Consider the following 21,654-nt stretch of genomic DNA (forward strand, 5'->3'; position numbering starts at 1 on the left):
TAGAACAAGATAACAGTGACAGGTCAAACCATTTGTTGAACAAAACCTACGGGAGGCTGAGTGACTTTTTAGGACTGTGATACCTGTAGTATAACTTGCAATCACATAATATGTTGTGCTAAGAAATGCCATCATTCAATTATAATTTGAATCAAATGAAAGCAACTGGGATTTTGAAGAACTAAAATGCTGATAATAGTCAAAATAACCAAAAGAGTATTAATATAGTTACTGATAATCATAGTGATATGGATAATGCCGAAGATGATGACAATTAACAAATGGTAAACACCACAGCGTACACTATTGAGTAATGATGCACGCGGGACATTGGAAAAAACTATTGCAAGAAAATTCCCAAGACCTAGTTACGCCTCCTACCTCAACCTGTTCACTCTCATGTAAAGCAATATACAGTATCCTGCTTAACCTCGAAGATCTACCGCCACCAACTTCTGAGAAAAAACTTTTAATGTCTGGCATCGAGAAAAGTGACTTGAACAAAATCTACCTCCTACCATTCAAAGCCACGACAGAAATTAAATTGACAATGTTTCAATACAAAATTATTCACCGAATTTTACCAACGAATAGCTTGTTACATAAAATGAAAAAAGTTGCATCGCCCTCCTGTCCCTTTTGTCCATCTGAGCACCAGACCGTCTGGCATTTGTTTATAAACTGTAAGCAAGCAAGTTCTTTTTGGAATAGATTCCAGGAGTGGTACTCAACCTCTAGTAATATGAAACTGTCACTGTCAGAACTGGAGATTATGTTCGGAATTATTCGCTGTCACACCTACTGTCTAGCCCTCAACCATCTCATTATTCTAGGCAAATATTTTTTATATGTTAACGCTTTAAATACCATAAATTGCCGTTTCGATGATTTCGTCTCACTTGTGCGCGACAAAATTTATCTAGAAAAATATATTGCTGTCACTTGTAATAACGAGAAGGAGTTCAGGAACAAATGGAAATTTTTTCTGTCGTTATAAAATTGTATTGTCTTTTGACCTCTTCGCTATCTTTTTTATCTAACAGTTTATTAATTTCTGGAAAATCAATTCCCTTGTAGTTTAAATAGCAAACACAATTCTCAGTAGTTACTCGACAATTAACATGCAAACAATAATGTGGTAAATAGATCAACTGTAATTAAATTTGACTAGTGTAACTGTATTGTTATATATGTATTGTAAGTAGTGTAAGTTAATGTAGTTTAAACATGGTGTAAAAAGTAATTATAGTGTAAGTACATGTGTAAGTGTAATAAACAATGCTGTATTAAAACAAAAAACAAAAAAAAGTGCATCCATAGCTCAATAGTGTACGCTGTGGTGTTAACCATTAACAATTATTCCACGAGCGCGCGTTGGATATGAGATGATAGAGAGCCAACGAGGTGCGTAGCGCCGAGTTGACTATAATCATCTCATATCCAACATGCGCGAGTGGAATAATTGTTTTATTAAAAACGCCCCCAAGAAATTATTATTTTGTAAGTAGAAACCGGATTTTTTAGCTCCCTTTTGATTTTAAGCTGACGCGTACGCTTACCATATTTGTAGATTATGGTATATTGGCTCATATACAATAATGGCTAAGCCAATAAAACGTCTTAAATAGCATTATCCGATGATCTAGTTTATAATGATAATTATTATAATGATAAATAATGGTAAAATGACCAATTAGATTCCAATTGGGTCTGTAATCGTACCAGTGATTAACGAAATCTGACAAACATGCGGAGTAGGAGTCTGATTTGTCAATCTCAAAAGTAAAGCTGTAAGTACAAGCATGGTTGTTGCTATGGTTATTGCGATCAATTCTGTCTGGCATTGGTGGATATCTAAGCTGAGTGGACTTAGTTTGATTGGCTGCTTTAGCTGTCTGATTACAGCCAACCATCTGATTACACTGTCCGATTACAACCCTGCAAAGGAATAATAAGTGAAAAATAAAGCAACAAAAGCACTGATCCCATTTGAGGAAATTGCAATGGCTATGATCACACTAATAATAATGATAATAATAACATTACCTGTTTGCTACTAGATGTAAATGCAGCTGACAGTGATAATTCTGAGGAAAACAAAATTGTAAATGCAAACCATGACATAATCCTCCGACCCCTCACAGAAACTTAAGCATCTACACATAGAATGTAATTTCTCCTTACAAGACCACCCTGAATCAAACATCAAGGTGACGAGAACTAAGGAAATGATCACCAACTAAAGAGTTTCTTGATTTTTTGACAAATTTTCCTCGTCAGTAGAAAAGGAAATGTATAGAGGAGAGAATAAAGAATCTAGATGTTGTCGGTGTTAGGGTATAAAGTGTTAGGCAAGTAAAATTATCGAAGCACACGTTGAGCCTCACCTCTGACACGAAGAATGAATCGCTGGCATTTGTCTTCTACATTTTGGGAGCAGTTTGAAGGAAAACAACAGTAATAAAATCCACGATCGGTATAATTCACTCCAGATATGGTCAGAATTGATGGGCCAAATGTGGCTTGATGAATCTTGTAGTGTCCACCTGATCCATCTGACAAGAAACACAGCCAAAGTAAAGTTATATGGATATATCAACAAAGTTGAAGTGGTAAATTGGCCACCGTAACGATTCCAAAAGCTGACGTTTCGAGCGTTAGCCCGTTAGTCCAAATTATTTCGTTACTCCCACCGACGCAGCCCCAAACAGTTTCTTTCGAAACTATCAGCCTTTATTCAAGGTAAAGTTAGACAAATTCATTTAGTCCAGAACAGATCATTTCTCTGACTGTCTCTGTTTGATCACAAAAAATAAATAAAGATAATAAATAACTTATATTGGCAGATGATGACCAATCTACAAAGATTGTGCTCAGAACTGTTTTTAAGGGGTCCTTGATGAAATGAGCATCTTTAAAGCTTACTTATGCAAGCCTGAACAGTGTCTTTATTCTTCTTCTTCACCTTCCATTCTACCTCCAAAGGAAATCCTTGTGCAGCGCACTCAAATGACACATCGCTTCCTTTAGAAGCCTTCTCTTCAATGTCTTCCTTTGGCTTGGGAAGCCAAGGTGCAACTAGAATAAATCAATGACCAGGTAAGGCTTGAATTGTCAAAGTTAGGGGTGCAATCTTTGATTAACGACAAGACATACATGCACATTTACCTTGGCTTACAAGGAAAAAATGGCAGATAGAGATCGACATGCCGTCTATGTACAGTATATGTAATGTAAAAATTGGGCCATTGAAATTTCACCAGGACACTGTGCTGGGTAGCCTTAAAATTTTGTGATCTCTAAAGCTGAATGAACCTTCCCAGGTATGCTGTACCAAGGAAAATGTCTCACTCGACCAAATGCTTTCCCTTCAATTCCCAGAAGTGACTGCAATGTAACCTCTCCATACAAATTTAAAACTCAGTCTATTCAGCCAACAACTGAAGCAAGATGTTTTTTCCTTCTCATGACAAGAGTTAAACAACAAATATTCTGGGATCACTAGGTTCATACAAAGCAATTTATCAGTTTAAAGGTGTTAGCTATGATGTAATTATAACAAATTTTCTAAACTAGCTATGATGAGAGATTTACATTTCTAATCAGATAATCAGATGCTGATACAGGTATTTCTAGAGATAAATTAAATTATAAAACTGTGTTTTCATCATGGGTACTTTACTTTCTATTTAATAATGGTATGGCTATTGGCAGTCAGGGTACTTTAATTTTTGTTTAATAATGGTATGGCTTTTAACAAGCAGGGTATTACAGAATTGATTGAATGCTTATTAGCCCAAGCAGATTCTTAGTGGCCATACAAAATGTACAATGCAGCTCTTTTACCCCTTTAAACTCCCGTGAGTGATTAAGACAGAATTTTCTCTTCACAGTATCAAATGAATACAAAATCACACTGACAAGTCATGAGAAGAAAGAAAAATATCAATAAGGGGATTATTAGTTGATCCATTACTAAATTCGCCGAAGTAACAGCTAGCAGAAGAATTGAATGGCAGACAGTAACAAGAATTACTTATAAGGTCTTGCAATAGTTCATTGTACTTACTCTTAATAACTGTGTAATCTGTAACGTTGTACTCCTTAATATGCCTCAGCTTTACTTCCAAAAGGCAGGTGTACTTTCCCCCGTCTTGGACACCAACCTTTATAAGATTCAGAGGGGCTAAAAAGTCCTGTTTCACATCTGGATCTGGATTCCGCACACTGTGCAACAACTTCCCATCTTTAAACCAGGAAATCCTCTTCAGTGGGGTGCTGTTTTCATTTCCTCTTCTAGTTAGGTTGCAGAATATTATAATGCCATCATCTGGATTAAGAACACTGGAAACTGAGACTTTCACTGTTGGAATTTCATTTCCTGAAATGCAAGAATGTGTAAACCATTACATGAAGATTGTAGTGGCCGACACAAGCAAAGCAAAATTTCGACAACTATGAGTTTCGCAAATGAAGACACACTATGAAGCGAGGATATATTTTACGGACAAGCCTTGAATCGTTTTATTTAACGTAGTCGTGGTATCCAAGTACTTATCATAAACTGAAATATGAATTTATAAGGAAGAAGCTCGGCTAAATGCGAATAGAAAAACCAACATTCCAAAGATTCCAATATAGAGGCAAGATGCAAAGCTAGCTAAAACCTCAAACAAACTCACAAACGAACTATATATAAGCTCAAGGAAAGGAACATTAGCACTTACATAACAGTCCCGCTTGTAAGAATTGAACCAAAACAAACTTCAATATAAGGTAGGTATTCGGAAGAGAAATGGGAAATCCAAACAGACACTTTTACTCTAACACAGAGAACTGTAGTCTTACGGTAAATATGACAACAACCATTAAACAAACCGCCAAACGATAAACTAAAAACTTCAACTACTCTCCTCTAAAAATCACAGACATCAACGCTAAAAAATGGGTCCATGTGATTTGCTTACGATATTACTTCGTATTATCTCAAAGCACGCGCACGTGAGTGGCATGCGCACAAGTTTGTTAACGTCTTCTTAACAGTAGGCAAAAGGCGTGGCAGCCATTACAAAGATGAAGATTATTGGCCAAAAGCTCAAGCATCAGGTGGATAGATTTTTCTGTTAACAAATACAATTTGTTTCCTAGTTGGAATGGAGATGGTTTATAGAAATATTTTGTTGCAAAAGGATTTTTATAAAAAGGTACTTTACCATTTAAGATGAGGGCATAACTTTTTGATGATCACTCACCCAATATGTAAATTGCACATTCAAAGTGAAAAATAACAGGAACTTTGACTCTGAACAATGGCAAGTAACCACACTACAACTTAACAGCTCATCCTATTCTCAGTGGTTTAAAGGAGATAGCAGTAGTGTTTTTCCCCTCAATAAGATGCCAGTCTTCAGAAAAGTTACCTTGGCATTTCCTCCTGTTTTCTGACAGTTTATTTTTACTCAATTCTATACTATGTGGATAGACACGACATACATAATAGACTTATTTATGATGTGAGAGTACAAAGTAGTGAAATTTCATCTGAAATGCATAGACTTACTTGTAATAACGCTAACACTAAAGCCATGCCTCTTTGGTACGCTTACATTTTTCGCAAAAGCATGGCATTCATAGCTTCCAAGAACACCGTACTGACTGTCATCCTGAATTGTTACATTCTTCAAAGTCATGGTAGTGTACAATTTAATGTTTCCTCCTACAACGAAAGCAATTAACTTGTTTGCTGGAGAAGAATATGGCTTCATACTGTACAGATTATAAAGGGGGAGGGGAGGGAGAGGGGGAGGGAGAGGGGGAGGGGAGGGAGAGGGGAGGGAGAGGGGAGGGGGAGGGGAGGGGAGGGGGGGGTCCTGATCCCATTCCAGGCACAAATTGATAAAAAATTATCATGGCATCAAGTATCCAAAAAAGGAAAAGTTCAAATCTCTCTTGTTATATGTGCGAGGTTTCAGGGAAATCTTGATGTTCTGAAAAACGTAAGGAAATAAAATTCATGGGTCACATATAATTCAGGAGGGAAATCATGACTCAGCCTCGTTCACACTATTTATGACGATTTTAAGAATCCTGCTTTGGGAGTAAAGTTTGAGGTCCAGAAGTTGTTTTGTTTTTATTTTTTTCTGGAGCCAGATACATTATCTGTAATACAAAGATGTACTCACTTATATTCTCTGTTCTTTGATTAAACACAAATCTATCCCCCCCTAACTTTCTGTATTGGTTAAGGTCATCTCTCCTATAAAACTCTATTCTATCTGGTTGAAGTTTACCAGATGCATCAAATGTAATGCAAGTAACGTTTGCTGAAGTGTACTCTAGAGGGTAAATGTTCTCTGGGAAAGGTTGTATGACTCCAAATGGTGGTTCCCCTGAAAAAAAAAAAGAAAAGAAAAAAAACTTGTACACGTCCATTTATAAAACTGCAGGAACTGCACATACATGTACAGTATACTTGTTTCTAATATCCTAAGCACCTCCTCCAGAAAATGACATACACTGCAGGAAAATTAGGGAGATCCAAACTGGGATTACTCAAAAGGCTGCAAGGCAGGGGAAAAAAGGCTAGAAATGAGAAACCGGTGTGCTTTTCTGCATGGTGGGGACAGATTAATTTAAAGCTGTAATGGATTTTTGCCCATACTGTACCTTACCACTACGAAGCTGTTATATAGGTACATTGTAACTATACCTAAAATTCGCAATCTCAGAATTGCAGCTCGATTAGCAAGAACACATGATTTTCAAATTAGTATATTTTAAAAGCCTATGTAATGCGGTAAAAAAAATTTAGTGCATGAAAACACTGTCTAATTTCACAAATTCGACTTCAAATATCATTTCCAAATTCATGTATACAATTCTAAATGGCCAATGAGCTAAATTTTGTAGAACAAACCACACAATTTTCATAATTATTCAATAGAGTGTTAATCTGTTGAGGAACTATAGGCTGATAGTTGCCCTGCGGAAATTTGATGTTCTCAAAACAAATATTTTCCCGAGAAAGTGAAGCTTTCATAGCAAATATGCTAGTTTTAAGAACATCAAACTTCCATGGGGCTACTATCAGACCAATAGTTCTGAGACATTAACACTCTATTGTCTTTATTGTGCACCACTAAATTTTCTTCCGCGTGCCAGTTGAAAAACAGTCAAAACCCACTAAATGCAGGGCAATCAAATATCTATTTATGCATACAGCCCGTCACAAATGTCAATAATTCGCAACTGTACATTGGAATACGTTATACCTGTCAGAATTGAAACTTGCTGTTTATCCGATCTGCCTAAGTTCGCGGCCGACAAACCATTCAAAATTTTTCACGGATGAGTACTATCCATCCAGGTATTTTCCACGGATGGGCATTATCCATCCACGTATTTTCTGCGGATGAGCACTATGGGCTGACAGTGTCTCTTCACAGATGAACACTATCCCATCAGGTGATCAATTTAAACCAATAAGAATTGGAGAAAATTTAGTGGTGAACTATAAGGGCTGATAGTGTCTCTCTACGGATGAACACTATCGCATCAGGTGATCAATTTAAACCAATAAGAATCGGAGAAAATTTAGTGGTGAACTATAAGTGGTGTTAGCACTCAGTCACACTTAAAGATTTTTCGATCAGTTCATTATAAATTTGAGATGATTCCAGAATTATTGACAAGTTCTGATTGCAAACTTCAAAGAAAACATCGAAGATTCAAGACAATACCTTTCATTTGTAAACACAAAAATAACCCCGTGAGTATGAGGTTTTCGTTAGAGAAAGCACAGGTAACCCGGGCTCACTGTTTGTATCACGTACACATGGTTAACTAGAGAGAACATACGGGGCGAAGTTTAGGTCTAGAAAACAAATCGCCATATGGTAAGTTTCATTGATTTTTATTTCCATTTTCAAGCCAATTTTCAGACCTAAACTTCGCCCCATAATTGTTCCCTCTATTTAGTCATGTGTACGTGACACAAACAGTGAGCATGGGTTACCTGTGGAGAAAGCTCGTAATTTGCATCGGGAGATCGAAATGTATTCGTTCATTCCGACAGATAATTGTACGCTCACAAAGCTTCAAAGAAAGTTAAAAAACAATGCTTAATATGAGATCGCAAATCATCTATTTGAAAGCTTCGGTTCCCTTCAAAGGTTTCAGCCGACGGTTTGGGGAATGCGGGTGATCCTCGGTGCAAAAACCTGACGAGGTTTTCTTTGTTTCATGAGGTATTGTTTTGCTGCACGCTATTATTTTATAATGTTTTGTTCTCTTTGTTTTACGCCACTCGTGAGCTTTACAGGATTTTACATAGAGGATGAGCCCCGTATGCACTAATTTAACTTCACCAACACATTTTCAGTAAACCAGCATGTTTACGTCGCTTTCCGTTCAAGTTTCATTGGAAGAATGAGATTTGTTTCGGAAGCCCTCGCATGGCAAGTGAAGTTCCTTCGGAGCTACCACTATATCATCATTATAGGGTTCTTAATACAAATTCACCCTTACCTTGAGCCTTCACTGTTGCAAAAATGATGAGAATCAGACGAATAATTTTTTCTAGTACGGCCATGGTGTTTGCCAAACCTAAATTTATCGATAGCGCAGAAATCCGCGGAAATCGAATCACAGTCATCCCAAGGCCACGCCTCGAGGAAAAGCGAAGGATTATTTAAGAAAGCGTCATGCGTTGTGTGATGCGGTGTGACGTTTGATATTAAACAGGAAAAACAGTGATGGCAAAGCAAGCCCAAAACGACGGAAATCTCCGAAAAAAAAACAACATCCGCACAAGGAATGGGTAATTTTTATAGTTTTATTAATCTAGCGTGTAAAATTTTCATGTTTCGGAAGATTTAGTGTATTAAATGGACCATATTTTGTTCCCCATACTATTCGTTATGACGCATTTAAATTATCAACGGTTACTCACATAACTTAACACCGCTTCACATAACGCGTGACGCTTTCATGAAATAATCCATCGCTTTTCTCGAGACGTGAGCTTGGGATTCCTGAGCGGAATACGTGTTTTAAGGCACGATCGGCGTCATGATCGGCACGATACGGTATTTTACTGGTCAGCGGATAGCTTAACGTGACCTTAAAAGCTGATAACTTTTACAATTATAATGTTTACGCCGTGAGTCTGGTCGACAACGTAAAAAGGTAAAGCTTAGAGAGAATACCGCAAACTTAGCTTTGAAATTCTGCAAATCTTTGGGAGGAGCAACTACAGAATACAGGGCCATTGATGTCCACCTTGTCGGCATTCTTTGAAGAACGAGGCAGAAAACAAAAGGATGCATTGTGATTCAATTGGATGTAACTACAGGGCTGTAGTCTAAGCAGCGTCCGCTGGCCCTTGGCGCCTTACTTTTGCTCTTGGGCGACTCGGGCATCTTAGATGTTCATAACAAGCATATTCTGCCCGCCCTGGATCTCACAGTTTCAGAGCACTGGGCTCCCTTAAATTTTTCTTGGAGCACAGCCTTGAAATAAGGTGCTCTGTCTTTTGAGTAGTTCTTATGCTCAATTATATATTTTGCCAAAGCCGAACTGAAGTTGCACACGATATGAAAATTTTTGGGTTTTGTCCTCGTGTACCGGTTCACAAGAGCCAATACAAAAGACCAAACAATAAACAATAGCTAACCGATAACTCCTAAACAAAGAAAGAACAATGGTAATTCCCTTGTGAACCGGTACACCAGGACAGAACCAATTTTTGTTTTTCGCGGGTGCTGAGTCCGTGGCAAGTAAGTTTTGTTTTTAAAAGAGCTAAGGCTAAGAATGAGACGGTTTTGAAAAGCTGAGGCGGTGATCCGAGGACGATGTATTATCAGGGTTAAAAATTAAAGTGGTGGCTTGAACCGTATAAATCGGCATGTCAACGGCATTTCGGTCAGACCGTCGAGAAGACAAATCATGGGCACACGTGTAAGTGGCACAGCCATCCTTAATCCCCAATCGTTATTACCGCATTTGCATCAAGCTGGCCAAAACAGTTCTACGTATAAACCTGGGACACACTGCTGTAACGTGTAGGATTGAAGCCCCCCAAAGTACAAAAACTGGCCTCAACAAGAGTAAGAATAAACCGAGGTATGTTTTAAGTACAAAATGTCCATTTTAACTGACAATAAATTAAGTTTTCACTTTCCATCTTTGATATTGTTTTTGTGAGCAGCAATGATTTTACTTTCCCAACGAGCATTTGTTTCCCATCACAATTATGGATAATTTATAGCATGTCTTCTTTTTATGCTACTTTTCCTCCTCTACTTATTTCATTTTATTTCTTTCTTTTTGCTTTTTTTTTTCTTTCTTTACTAACCTACTGCCACCAGCAACATAAAATGTACTGAGCTAACAGAATACCCCTAGTTTATTCTGTTCCCTGATTCACTAAATAACATTGCCATTCTGGTACTAGTAGAAAACAAATTTTTACATGTAAATTAGTATGTGTAATCAAATGGCGACGAGTGAAATTAGGAAATAATTTCCCTTGCGTCTTGTCAAAATGCTGATAATTTCCCGAGCCTTTAGGCGAGGGAAATTATCAGAATTTTGACAAAACGCAAGGGAAATTATTTCCTAGTTCACGAGAAAACCATTTGATTACCTTTTAATATCGTGGGTGACAAATTACGTTCACAACCGTAATTATTTTTACTGGTTTATTCTATCGAAAACCGAGAGCATGAAGAAGATAGTTTTCGTTTAAAGCATACATTATTGTTAAATGAGATACAATGAAATATATGGAGTTCATATATTTTGTACTGCGGTATTAGATACATATGATGCACGATCTTCGCAGTAGATAGCGCTATTTATGCAATGGCGATTCAGACCTAAAAAAAAAAAAAAAAAAAAAATCAGGCTTGTACGGGATTCGAACCACTGACCTCTGCGATACTAGTGCAGCGCTCTACCAATTGAGCTAACAAGCCAACTGGGAACACACCGTTAAGTTGATTCGTAATAAACCATATGTATCTACTACCGCAGTACAAAATATATGAACTTCATATACATCATTGTATCTCATTTATCACTTTCACGGGTTTATTACGAATCAACTTAACGGCCTGCTCCCAGTTGTGAATAAATTAGTGGAATGAAAGTGGGGAAAATCCACTAATTTATTCATGTTTTTCTCGTTGCCATGCACCCACCAATAACGTAGCTCCATTTTGCGCCTTTAAAAGCACACACAACCCAAAATTCTTCTATTCGCTCCGACGAAGGGCTAACGCTCGAAACGTCAGCTTTTGTAATCATTACGGTGGCCAATTTACCATTTCAACTTTGTTGATATATCCAAACCATCCCAATCCAAGGTTATTACCCACAGGGTTACCTCGGGTAGGAGGTGAGTGTAACCACAGCTATTATTTTTGTCTTTGATATTACTCCTCCCGCCATGGCGTCGGCTGAGAGTGTAACTGTTGCCATTTGTGTCGAGATTCTTGGGCAAGACTGCAGTTTCGACTCTTTATGTATCACGTCGGTTGCCTGCTAAGAACAAATTCGTTACCAAGGAGCAATAGGAGTCGCGCAGACCCGTCAAAACTTTTTTTACTTTCGATGGGACGTAGAGTATTCGTGGGTCAAGAAATCACTCTCGTTCCTCTAATTTAAATGCCTGTTATTCAATACTCAAGATAGTGTATTTACCCTACAGTACTCGTCATCGGTTATTTTACTTTTACTTAGGAGAGTAGCTTTACGTTAAAATTGAGTAATGGAAAGTTCCCAACAGTGGTAACGCTTTGTGACACTATGTAACGCAATATTCTACAAACGTATATTCACGCTATCTCGCTGCCATTAAAGATAGTTAAAGACGGGAGAAAAGCCGTAGAATTATCTAATTTACCTTCGACTTTGATAAGAAATTTGTTGCAATCTTTTTGTCCCTATTTAAGTAACGCTCGCGATCCTTTGACCTCAGCCGTTTACTGCCACATGTCTGCGGGAGTCACACGAGCTCATGGGACGACGTGTGCTAAGTAAACGTGACAAACTCGATTGGAGTTAAGAAAATTAATTGTCCGAAAAAAGGTGGTCAATCTCTTTGGTTTCGTCTTAATTCAGTTTTTCTGGAGCTTATGTGATCTTACGCGAGAAACGTTTAAGATTATTCAGCAAGGGCGCTTTTGTATCTGGATTGTCACCAAGCTATCTCATGTCAATACCTTTTGTATGGTCACGTTGTGTTTGCGCACGCAAACCAGAACACAGGGTACCCACACAAGCGGCGTGTCTGGTTGTTTGTTCGAAATATAAAGAAATGTATCGGAGAATATTGAAGAGTCGTAATATCGTAAACTTATATCAAGGAATAATTTGAATATCTCAACAACGTTCAAATGGTAAATTGGCTACCGTTACGATTATAAAAGCTGACGTTTCGAGCCTTAGCCCTTCGTCGGAGCGATGACGAAGTACTAACGCTCGAAACGTCAGCTTTTATAAAGGTCGGCACACGCGAGGGGACTAGTCCCTGCGACTAGTCCGTGCGACTAGTCCCGGCGACAAGTCTTTGAAGGGTTTACACGAGGGGACCGGTAGCAGGGACAAGTCCCTTAAGGTGTTCACACGAGGGCACTCAATTGCACAAGAACATAGGAAAATTAAGAGGCAAAAGATGTTTCTTAGTCTGGTGCGTTACACGAAAACAATGAAAATTTGGTAACTTTTCATTGTAGCACTATTAAACATCAACGCAAATGAACTGCACTTATTCAGTCGGATTATTCATGCTTTTACGTGTTCCGTTTTTGTTTTTGTTTTTTTTTATTTTTAAGAGACACAGAGTAAAATAGGGTAAAAATTCCATCAAAACGGCTCCAAGACATCTGTATATGTTTACAAAACTAGAAATAGTTTTTTATTCTTCAGCTGTAGAAATCTAGAATTCAGGGAAAATTCATAGAAACTGCAATGTTTACAAATACCGGAAGTCACGCATCATACTGATCCGTGATTGGCTTATTTACCGTTTAGTCGCAGGGACTGGTCGCACAAACAGTTCACACGAAGGGACAAACATTTGTTTCATGCGACAAGTCCCTGCGACTGGTCGCAGGAACCAAATTTTGGTCCCTGCGACCACAGAAATGTGTAGTTCACACGAAGGGACTAGTCGCTGCGACTAGTCCCAGCGACCAGTTTCATGCGACTAGTCCCTTCGTGTGAACTACACATTTCTGTGGTCGCAGGGACCAAAATTTGGTCCCTGCGACTGGTCGCACGAATTCAAACTGGTTTGAATTCGTGCGACCAGTCGCAGGGACTTGTCGCATGAAACAAATGTTTGTCCCTTCGTGTGAACTGTTTGTGCGACCAGTCCCTGCGACTAAACGGTAAATAAGCCAATCACGGGTCAGTAGGATGCGTGACCTCTGGTATTTGTAAACATTGCAGTTTCTATGAATTTTCCCTGACTTCTAGATTTCTACAACTGAAGAATAAAAAACTGTTTCTACTTTTGTAAACATATACAGATGTCTTGGAGCCGTTTTGACGGAATTTTTACCCTATTTGACTCTGTGTCTGTTAAAAATAATAATAATAATAAAAAAACGGAACACGTAAAAGCATGAATAATCCGACTGAATAAGTGTAGTTCGTTTGCGTTGATGTTTAATAGTGCTACAATGAAAAGTTACCAAATTTTAATTGTTTTCGGGTAACGCTCCAGACTAAGAAACATCTTTTGCCTCTAAAGGTCGGCACACACGAGGGGACTAGTCCCTGCGACTAGTCCCTAGCGACCAGTTTCATGCGACTAGTCCCTTCGTGTGATCTACACATTTCTGTGGTCGCAGGGACCAAAATTTGGTCCCTGCGACTGGTCGCAAGAATTCAAGACATCGGCTCCAAGACATCTGTATATGTTTACAAAACTAGAAATAGTTTTTTATTCTTCAGCTGTAGAAATTTAGAATTCAGGGAAAATTCATAGAAACTGCAATGTTTACAAATACCGGAAGTCACGCATAATACTGACCCGTGATTGGCTTATTTACCGTTTAGTCGCAGGGACTTGTCGCATGAAACAAATGTTTGTCCCTTCGTGTGAACTGTTTGGGCGACCAGTCCCTGCGAGTAAACGGTAAATAAGCCAATTACGGGTCAGTATGATGCGTGACTTCCGGTATTTGTAAACATTGCAGTTTCTATGAATTTTCCCTGAATTCTAGATTTCTACAACTGAAGAATAAAAAAATATTTCTAGTTTTGTAAACATATACAGATGTCTTAGAAACTTTTTGATGGAATTTTTACCCGATCTGACTCTGTCTGTTAAAAAATAAAAACAAAAACGGAACACGTAAAAGCATGAATAATCCGACTGAATAAGTGTAGTTCATTTGCATTGATGTTTAATCGTGCTACAATGAAAAGTTACCAAATTTTCATTGTTTTCGTGTAACGCCACAGACAAAGAAATATCTTTTGCCTCTTAATTTTCCTATGTTCTTGTGCAATTGAGTGCCCTCGTGTGAACGCCTTGAGGGACTAGTCCCTGCTACCGGTCCCCTCGTGTAAACCCTTCAAAGACTTGTCGCCGGGACTAGTCCCCTCGTGTGTGCCGACCACAGAAACGACAATAATTATACACAGCAAGTGAGGTAGGTTTACATTTATTTTGAGCCTTATTATAGACATTCCTTGATATAAGTTTACGATATTACGACTCTTCAATATTCTCCCATACATTTCTTTATATTTCGAACAAACGACCAGACACGCCGCTTGTGTGGGCGCCCTGTGACCAGAAACGATGACATTTTTCGCCATTGTTAGAAGAAAAATTTATTTCGTGTACGATTGAAATGTAACCAAAACATTGAACCTGGGGAAATGTTCAAGTAAAAGGCGAATGGAACATGATTATTCCTTGTAAATGAATGAAATAAATTTGCGGAAGTGCAAGATTTTTTTTACCTAGTTGGATGTGTAATGTTATAGCATCACATTTGCCGGATTAATATTCTTTTGTTTAAATTTAAATTAGCCTTTCTGGCCTCGCTTGAGATAATGTTTCTTTTGTATTTTGTACTGGAGAACGAGGTCAGAAAGGCTAATTTAAATTTAAACAAAAGAACATTAATCCGGTAGCCATTTATGAAAGTGGTCTGTGGAGTTTAATATTTTAGAATAAGAGCACTCTTTCAAAGCAGCACTATGGCCAATAAACAGAACATGCATTTAACAAGAATGCCGTGAATTTTATGTCCAGCTCTTTAAGTCTTCTTCTTCAAGCTCATCAAGGTCAAAAAGTTCCAGTTTCCTTATGGATCGAGTTCGGAGAGGGGTAATTTCGAAGGCTATCAAGTTCGTGGGTCCTATTTCATGGGTGTAAAAGGAAACCAGACAAAAGTTGCTCTTGCAAATATCGTTAAACCAGAACATTGCTCTGCAGTCATAGGCACGGGCCGTAGGCGTTAAGCTAGAAATCCAATTTGTGCGAATTTATCTTGCATTTGAAGCTGTAACGAGGTAATTCTAAGTGTTTAACGGGGACGCAATTTTAATTTGTCATCGACTTTTCGTGATGTTATTTACGTAAACTTCAAATTTTGGCATGAATATCACTAGGATTCTTCTCAACAGGTCAAATGCGTTAAGTCCGAATTCGAAGAAAAAACCCATGCGCTTTGGAACCTAACTCAAAACAACGCCCCAAGACAAGGTTTAACATTTTACTTATAGATTTTGTTTGCAACTTCAGAACTATGAATTGCACCAATGGTGTTGTATTGCCTTGCTAAAAACAACATAGAAGTGTTTTGTAGCGCAAGAATGCAAGTATTATAATTGAGCGGTCATGTATCGTGTTTTGTTCTTTTATGCCATGGGCAAACATTATTTTTATGTTTGCAAGTATTTGCCAACTGATTATGTAATAGCTGTTGCTCGTTATCAATGCATCTGTGGTCGCGAATAGAAAGATTCTCATATCTGCTCAAGCGAACATAATCTCCTTGATGTGCATTTTGGACCAGCTTTCGAGACATGCCCCAAGGCAGCAATGCTATGAAGTCGAAATGAATATAAATGGCTTGCATGATGACATTGAATTACGAGTCAGAGTGTCTGTGGAAGTGCAAATATTTATTTAGATATATATTCTGAGTTGCATGCTGTAGTCAGTATCTGGGTGAAATATAAAACGATGGGCTCGAAAGACTCAATGGTTTCAGCGCTTGAGGCAAATTGCCAGCTTAGAAGAATTAATCCGGTAATCTTCGGAAGACAAACCCAAAACCCTTACTTTGCTATTAAAAACCAATCTGAATTTTTCACGCGAACTAGAATTTGTAAGTCACTCCCTTTTTATCCGATCAGTAGAATATCAATTGCATATCGACATCACTGATTATCAAAAAGGAGAGCCAAGAAGGTGTGTTTGTCACGTTAATGTTTTCAAGCTCATTTCAACGCTTCGGATCTCTCGAGCGTCACAGTCAACGTTACGTAACACAACTGACGTCTTCTTCACCGAGAAGCGGATTGTAAAATTTTCACGCGATACTTCACCGTGACTCAAACACGAATAAAATGAAAATCTCTTTGAAATCTCTTTTAAACTTAACCAACACACTCTCAATGAGGGATGCATACGGTTTAAGAAAGCCCTGATTTTGTCGATTAAGTTAAAGTCGAGGTTAACGTCAGTAGCCAGCCATTTCTTGACTTGTGTCTTCGAATGGTTAATTTTTCGTTCCACCGCAACTTGAAGAGGACTTTCGCGTTCTTTAATCAACACATCACCTCATAAAAAGCCATTTTCTTTTATTTTTTAGAAAAATCTGCGACGTAATGAAAGACGCTCGGAGATCTGGTGTTTAATGCATTATAAGTCCACGGGGAAATAACAAATTTGTCTAGGTGCACACGTTTTTACGTGAAATTCAATATCAGGTCAAAGTTTGGAATGATTAGGAAACATTGAATGCAATGAGTCCATTTTGACGTATCTTCAAACGAATTAATTAAATCCCCTCTACTAACTATGTTAAATCCAATCTTTGTTGAACGTTTGCAAAAGAGAACGACCTTCAATACTTAATATCATTGTGCTGAATTCTTCTCCGAAGTTTTTGTTATGAGTTCTGGAAAAAAAAAAAAAAGAACAAAACAAAACAAACAAAAACAAAACAAAACATAGCAGAACAAAGAAGATTTTTGAAGGCGATCAGTTCTTGTTGAGTAGTCGAAGTCTTCGTTGTCTATTAAAAGGGTTTCAGTATGTTAAGTCATTCAAGTCGGACGAGCTTACAGGTTCAAAATCGATTTTGCAACCTTTATATGATGCGGATGATAAAAATTCAAATGTTTAATTTAAAAGGGCTGCTATTTTTTTGGAATGATGACATCGATAATGATGATAATGCTGTAGTAATGGTAATGAAAATATTTGTTTATCACCTCTGGTCTCCACTATGATAGTCAAAGTTTGAACTTGCGTTATACATTTTTTCTTTATTTTGCTCAAGGTACAAATCTTTAGAAGTCACGAGATAAATATGCAAATTTTTCACATTGGCTCTTTTTGAAGAATAAGGAATCAAAGAAAAAATACATCTTAAAATAAACAACCAAGTACTTAATTAAATAGATAACAAAGTTTTGTTTTATCCAAATTTATAAGGCAACTCTTAAGGTGATTTGCAAGTGAAGTCCAGTCTACTGCTCACGAGAACAATTTATTTTTGGCTGTTTACCGTTTCCTGTAATGGGTTATTTTTTCGTCAGTCTTCGAAGTCACTTTACCCATGCGATTCGCCGTCCGTCTTTGGGCTTTCTTCGATTCCTGAATTTACGGATCGATTGACGGTGTTTAGAAACGAAGCGTTGCAGTTTTTGAAAGAACCAATCACAGATCAAAACGTCAAGAGATGTGTCACTCACTCCTTTCTCACGCCCCCCACTTTCCCATTTCTAGCGAAGCTTCCTTCTTGAAGGGTGAGGGACGCTTTACGTAACAGTTGGGTGTAATTTGAGCATCACCGCATCGTCTTTCGCAGGAAATTTCAACAGGAAACTGTAGCCCCGCCGAAATCTCCACCAGTTTCTGAAAAACGCTTTGACAGGCTCAAAGAGCAAAGATTTGCATCCAGGAGGGCCAGTCTGAGCCGTTGTTGTCGAACGAAGTGAGTAAGTGTGCAACGTGGAACTTGGCGCCCTGCGGCTTGATCCCTGGTAGACGAAAAACATGACGTTGGATGCTGAAGACCAAAAGCGCTTGAAGGTCGCTGACTGGATCATCATCGCGATCTATTTTATGGCTTGCATGATCGTGGGACTTTGGGTAAGTTAAAAAAAAAATTGTAGTTCATTTAATTCGATCGGTTTTAAACCCACGCAAGGTTGTTTGCAACTTACGCTTTGCGCCTCCGTGCGTCAAAGTACGGGTGGACCGGAAGGATCTTTAACAAAGAATTTTAGAATCTACGGCAAATGTTATATTGTAGGAGACGATGTGTTTACCAGACTTTGTTACTATGAAAGGTGCTTTATCGAAAAAGACGAACTCCAGAATGCAGACACAGCCTGAACTCTAGATGTGGACAAAAGCATCGTACTCACCTTCTCAAATCCTATTTGCCATGGCCTCCAGAAACAAAAATTCTCATCAGCCATCTGCCAGGGTTGTTTTAATATATTTTAAGTTTCGCTCTCCCAGCATTCTTTAAAATCGACAGGAAAAGTTTTAAAATAGAATTGTCTGTTTTTGTAGACTTTGGTGTCTGGAACGTGGCCGTAATTTTATCCCCAAGTAGACTTAGGCGAAGCCGTGCTGCGATAAATGCGTGCAAAGATTTGCCTTTTTTGATCCTTTATTTAACTTTCGTATGAATACAACATGTGAACGCCGTCATCTTGCCAGTGTGTATATCGTGAGCTTCTCTCAGTAATATTTCGTGTTTCAACGCGATAGCAGGCTATAAATAAATGACACTAACAGCATTAATTTTACAAGATTGACAGGTTTTTGATAGAGCTCGGTTGATCTTTAACTTTTCTGCAACGGAGCACTGTTGCGCTCATTCGTTCCTAGCATCTTTGAAGTTATTTTTCCCGTGAAACGAACCCCAGTCATGGATCCCTGATTCGGTTGTGTTGGAAACTGTGAGTCAGTATTATTGAGGAAGGCAACTGTTTTTTTTGTCATTATGTACAAAGCCTTGCTCATTGGTATGCAGAGTTCTGTGATTGTCAGTCATCTGAAATATGTGCCAGCTTGGTGTATGCAAATTGCAAACTCTTTGGAGTTTACAAGAACAATACATTTGTGTTTGTATTTTGTTGGCAAAATTTGTCATAACAGACTGTATTTGAAGTAATCAGAAAAGCCCCTTGGCAACATAGTATGTTAGAGTATGCTTTGCACCCTTTCTTGACCCTGTAACATACTAAGCTATATTTCAACCTTGGGAATGTTCATAACAATAATTATATTCTCATTGAAGGGAATAAAGTTTGGCTTTGTTACTATGAATTGGAAGGTTGTTACCCCTCAAAGTTATTGTTTTGACCTTTTGAAACCTCCACAATATAACTGTTCTTAAGAACATCTGGAGTTGTGTCTTGAAAGTGGAATCAGAAATATTTTGTTGATTTAAAACAGTTTTACCTGTCATCCATCATGCCACATTCTGAACATATTTTTTGTAATTAATTGGTCTAGATAACTTCAAAACTTTTTTCCTTTATGAAGAAATTGAGTGTTGCTGAATCAGACATCTTGCTAGAAATAACATGATTAGAAACTGTCACAATATTCATGTTTATGCATTATTGACCAAGTGTGCGGTTGAATATCAACTGCCGCTTTTAGGACTCCATCACCATTTATTTTCCTTTTTTTTTTTTTTTTTTTTTTCAGTCTAAGTTCCGAAAACAGAGGGGCAGAGATGAAACTGCGGAAACATACTTTTTGGCCGGAAGATCCATGATGTGGTGGGCGGTAAGTTCTTTTGTAACCTTTTACATCCTACATGCATACAAACTCTTTATACTGTTTTCTACACTTTCCTAAGCAGGGTTCTTGGTAAAGTTTTTCAAAGGAGGTCAAAAATAAGAAATAGCAGATAACTCTGTTACCTTCCCCCGTGTTTGGGGTGTGTGGCGCATAGGCTCCCGTCGGGGTCTAGGTTTCTCAATAAATACAGGGCCTTTTCACTTGGCCGTGAGGAGAATGGAATGGAAAACATGTGGGAGGTCATTTCACGAGGTGACTGCGAGAGACGAATTTGGTCAAAAAAGCAGGATTTCTTTAACATATGGTGTATTTTCAAACTGGCAACATGTGATAGATATCTTTAAAACATTGGTTGGAAGGAGAAAAGAGATATTTTTCCAAAAAATTTAAAAAATCGTTGGATAACTTCTGTAAATAATTATTTCAGTCCCGGGTCTCAGTGAAATAGCCGATAACATTTACTTGAATAGCCGGTAAAAATAACTGGTTACCGGCTCTTAACAAGAACCCTGCCCAAGGTGCTGGTAAGGAGAATTTTTGCAACAGTCAAGAACTTCTCTTGATAATGATCATTTGGCTTATTGTTATGGGCCCAGTTGTTCGAAAGCCATTTAGTGTTATTCCAGGGTTAAATTTGAATCCGGGTTTCTATATTTCTCTGTTCAAAAGCTGTTTTGGGATAACTTTCCCAGTTCTTTTTAGAGTACTATTCAATCATCAAATTGTAGAAAAATGGAATGAAACTGAATTTTCCTTCAAACCTTTCAGATCTGATATCAAATTTCACACTAACCCTTGGTTATCTTAACCAAGCTTTGAACAACTGCCCCATGGTCTTCATGATGTGTGGTATGGGTGTGTATTGTTGGGAGAAATTAGATGGCAGTCACTCATGTGGTTTAAGGGTCAACAATAAAAAACGAGATAAGCTGTACTCCTTTTCTTTTGATCTCAACCACACTCAGGCTTAAAACATTTCTTTTGTAACTTTGATTGGCTGGTTAAACAAAGTAATTGACTGTGTTCTGTGGATGATACTTGGGACAAAATTGCAAGTTAGAATTTGTCAGGGAATCTGAGATTTCCTAAGATTTAATTCTTTTTTTTTTTTTTTTTATACCAGAGAGAAGGGCGGGGGGATTGGGTGTAAATTGTAAATTGTATAGTTATTAAGCTCTTAGAAAATGTTTTTATGTCAGTTTGCTTTCCGTCAAGATTGAGATCCTGATTTCTCAATTCTTGATGGTCTGAAACCCCATTCCATGTAATCAGAACTGAAGCTGGCTTTCTTTTCCTTTCTCCTCCAAACCATGTGATTATTTCCTGATTATTCCCAAAGTCCTCCCTATCATTTTTATTGCTTAACCCTAAGATTTTATCCTTCAATGGTTTCTCAAAACCAATCCTGATTTAATTCCAAAAATGGCCTTGACACAATTTAATAAGATCTATATTTTTTTTTTTTTGATCTTTTTAGAATTTAGAATTGACTGTTTTTCCACCAACCCATTTTAAAAATGTTATTTTCATATTTGGATTGACATGCAATAGATATAAAACCATGTACTTGTGCCTCCTTATAAATGCACTTTGATTTTATTACAGCTCTTTTCTTAGACTGAAATCCT

At 37.9% G+C, this 21,654-nt stretch overlaps 2 protein-coding genes and 1 long non-coding RNA gene across 16 annotated transcripts in view; 1 reads left to right on the forward strand and 2 right to left on the reverse strand.

Moving 5' to 3' along the window:
• Positions 1–8,653, reverse strand: part of LOC148731389 (uncharacterized) — a 9,031-nt gene extending 378 nt beyond the window's left edge. Inside the window, exons 1-7 of the mRNA XM_088761111.1 lie at positions 8,527–8,653; positions 6,183–6,389; positions 5,561–5,716; positions 4,070–4,381; positions 2,926–3,078; positions 2,388–2,555; positions 2,047–2,087 (exon numbers count right to left, since the gene is read on the reverse strand). Coding sequence (XP_088617237.1) covers positions 2,047–2,087; positions 2,388–2,555; positions 2,926–3,078; positions 4,070–4,381; positions 5,561–5,716; positions 6,183–6,389; positions 8,527–8,653 — 1,164 coding nt within the window. The remainder of the gene's footprint in view (positions 1–2,046; positions 2,088–2,387; positions 2,556–2,925; positions 3,079–4,069; positions 4,382–5,560; positions 5,717–6,182; positions 6,390–8,526) is intronic.
• LOC148731385 (uncharacterized) overlaps positions 1–9,872 on the reverse strand; it is a 27,507-nt gene extending 17,635 nt beyond the window's left edge. Inside the window, exon 1 of the long non-coding RNA XR_016001674.1 lies at positions 9,740–9,872. This is a non-coding gene — a long non-coding RNA (uncharacterized LOC148731385). The remainder of the gene's footprint in view (positions 1–9,739) is intronic.
• Positions 9,486–21,654, forward strand: part of LOC111320100 (sodium/glucose cotransporter 2-like) — a 22,536-nt gene continuing 10,367 nt past the window's right edge. For 5 of the 14 annotated variants that reach the window (XM_088761140.1, XM_088761138.1, XM_088761144.1 and 2 more), the window contains exons 1-2: positions 17,811–18,352; positions 19,931–20,011. In XM_088761140.1, the coding sequence (XP_088617266.1) occupies positions 18,257–18,352; positions 19,931–20,011 (177 nt within the window). In that variant the 5' untranslated portion in view covers positions 17,811–18,256. Of the gene's footprint in view, positions 10,123–11,381; positions 11,399–15,409; positions 15,538–17,806; positions 18,353–19,027; positions 19,174–19,930; positions 20,012–21,654 lie in introns of those variants that run through there. The other 9 variants (XM_088761137.1, XM_088761143.1, XM_088761146.1 and 6 more) reach the window with 7 other exon arrangements.

Source organism: Stylophora pistillata, chromosome 5, assembly GCF_964205215.1.
Source record: "Stylophora pistillata chromosome 5, jaStyPist1.2, whole genome shotgun sequence".
In the NCBI taxonomy this organism is placed as follows: domain Eukaryota; kingdom Metazoa; phylum Cnidaria; class Anthozoa; order Scleractinia; family Pocilloporidae; genus Stylophora; species Stylophora pistillata.